Raw genomic sequence first — 1,093 nt, 5'->3', positions numbered from 1 at the left:
TCCAGCGTGGTTCGGTGGGTCATTGTCATCCTGGACTCTAAAGATGAACTGGTCCAACACAACCCCAGGGCCGGGGCTGTGAGGCCCAAAGTGGTGGTAGTAGACACGCCCTTCCACAATGTCCTGCTGCAGCCACTGTCTCACTGGCTTTTCATATATTAGGGAGCTCCCCACTAAACCCGGCAACCTCCTCCAAGAAAAGCCCTCATCATCTTCCTCCTCTTCCCAGCCAGGAGGTGGTTGTGCTTGACGGAGGAGGAGCTGCCCAGAAGCAGGGCCAGACTCTACTGTGAAGAGCAGGATGGCATCCTGCGAGTCAATGTCAGTGGCGCTAAGAGCACGGGTGGTGATTGGCACCGTTTCACCCTCAGCCATGGCCAGCCCCGTGTTAGCATTGAGTAGGGGTGGCTGGTCATCAGTGGGCACCAGGGTAATGGGGAAAAGGAACTCAACACGGTGGCGAGAGTCACCATCTTCCAGCCGCAGCACCAGGTTGTCACTGAGTGGAGACTCACTGCCGTCATGCTGGTATATGACCCGACCTGCTGCCAGCTCAGCCACCGTGAAGTGTTTACGAGGGGTAGCAGATGCTGCGGTGTCCTCCAGCAGAGTGAGGTGGCCATGCTTCAGCCCTGCCACCACACTCACCCGCACCTGCTCAAGATCATCCTCATCACTTATCACCAGGTTGGGGCTGGGACCGGGGCCTGAGAGAGGCCGCGACTGCCCCTCATAGAGCACAAGGCCAGTGTTGCGGGTCACCACAGGTGCCAGGGTGTTCATGGGCTTCACCACAATCACAAAGGCAAAGGGCTCCGAGGCAGCACCCTCTGGGTCCAAGACCTCCAGCTCAAGCTCAAAGAGCCGCTCCCGATCCGAATCCTCCGTGGGCGGCTGGTAGGCGATGCGCAGCTCCCTCACGTCCCGCTGGCTGAAGGAGGAGACAGGCAAGCTCCGGTCGTCTGTGCTGACCATGTGGCCCTGGCCGGGGCCAAAGGGAGAGGTGATGTTGAAGAGCAGCAAGTCTGGTGGTGACTCGGTATCCTCAGCTGCCAGCATGTCGGGTGTGAGGGCGGTGAGGACAAACTGGTCC

General features: G+C 59.6%; 1 protein-coding gene across 1 annotated transcript in view; it reads right to left on the bottom strand.

The window, feature by feature from the left end:
- LOC104467077 (FRAS1-related extracellular matrix protein 2-like) overlaps positions 1-1,086 on the bottom strand; it is a gene marked incomplete at both ends in the record, with an annotated part of 10,124 nt that extends 9,038 nt beyond the window's left edge. The window contains 1 exon segment of the mRNA XM_010080702.1: positions 1-1,086. Coding sequence (XP_010079004.1) covers positions 1-1,086 — 1,086 coding nt within the window.
- Positions 1,087-1,093: the final 7 nt, after the last annotated feature.

This window comes from Pterocles gutturalis, unplaced genomic scaffold (assembly GCF_000699245.1).
Source record: "Pterocles gutturalis isolate BGI_N339 unplaced genomic scaffold, ASM69924v1 scaffold32189, whole genome shotgun sequence".
In the NCBI taxonomy this organism is placed as follows: domain Eukaryota; kingdom Metazoa; phylum Chordata; class Aves; order Pterocliformes; family Pteroclidae; genus Pterocles; species Pterocles gutturalis.
This window is presented reverse-complemented; position numbering and strand designations above follow the sequence as displayed.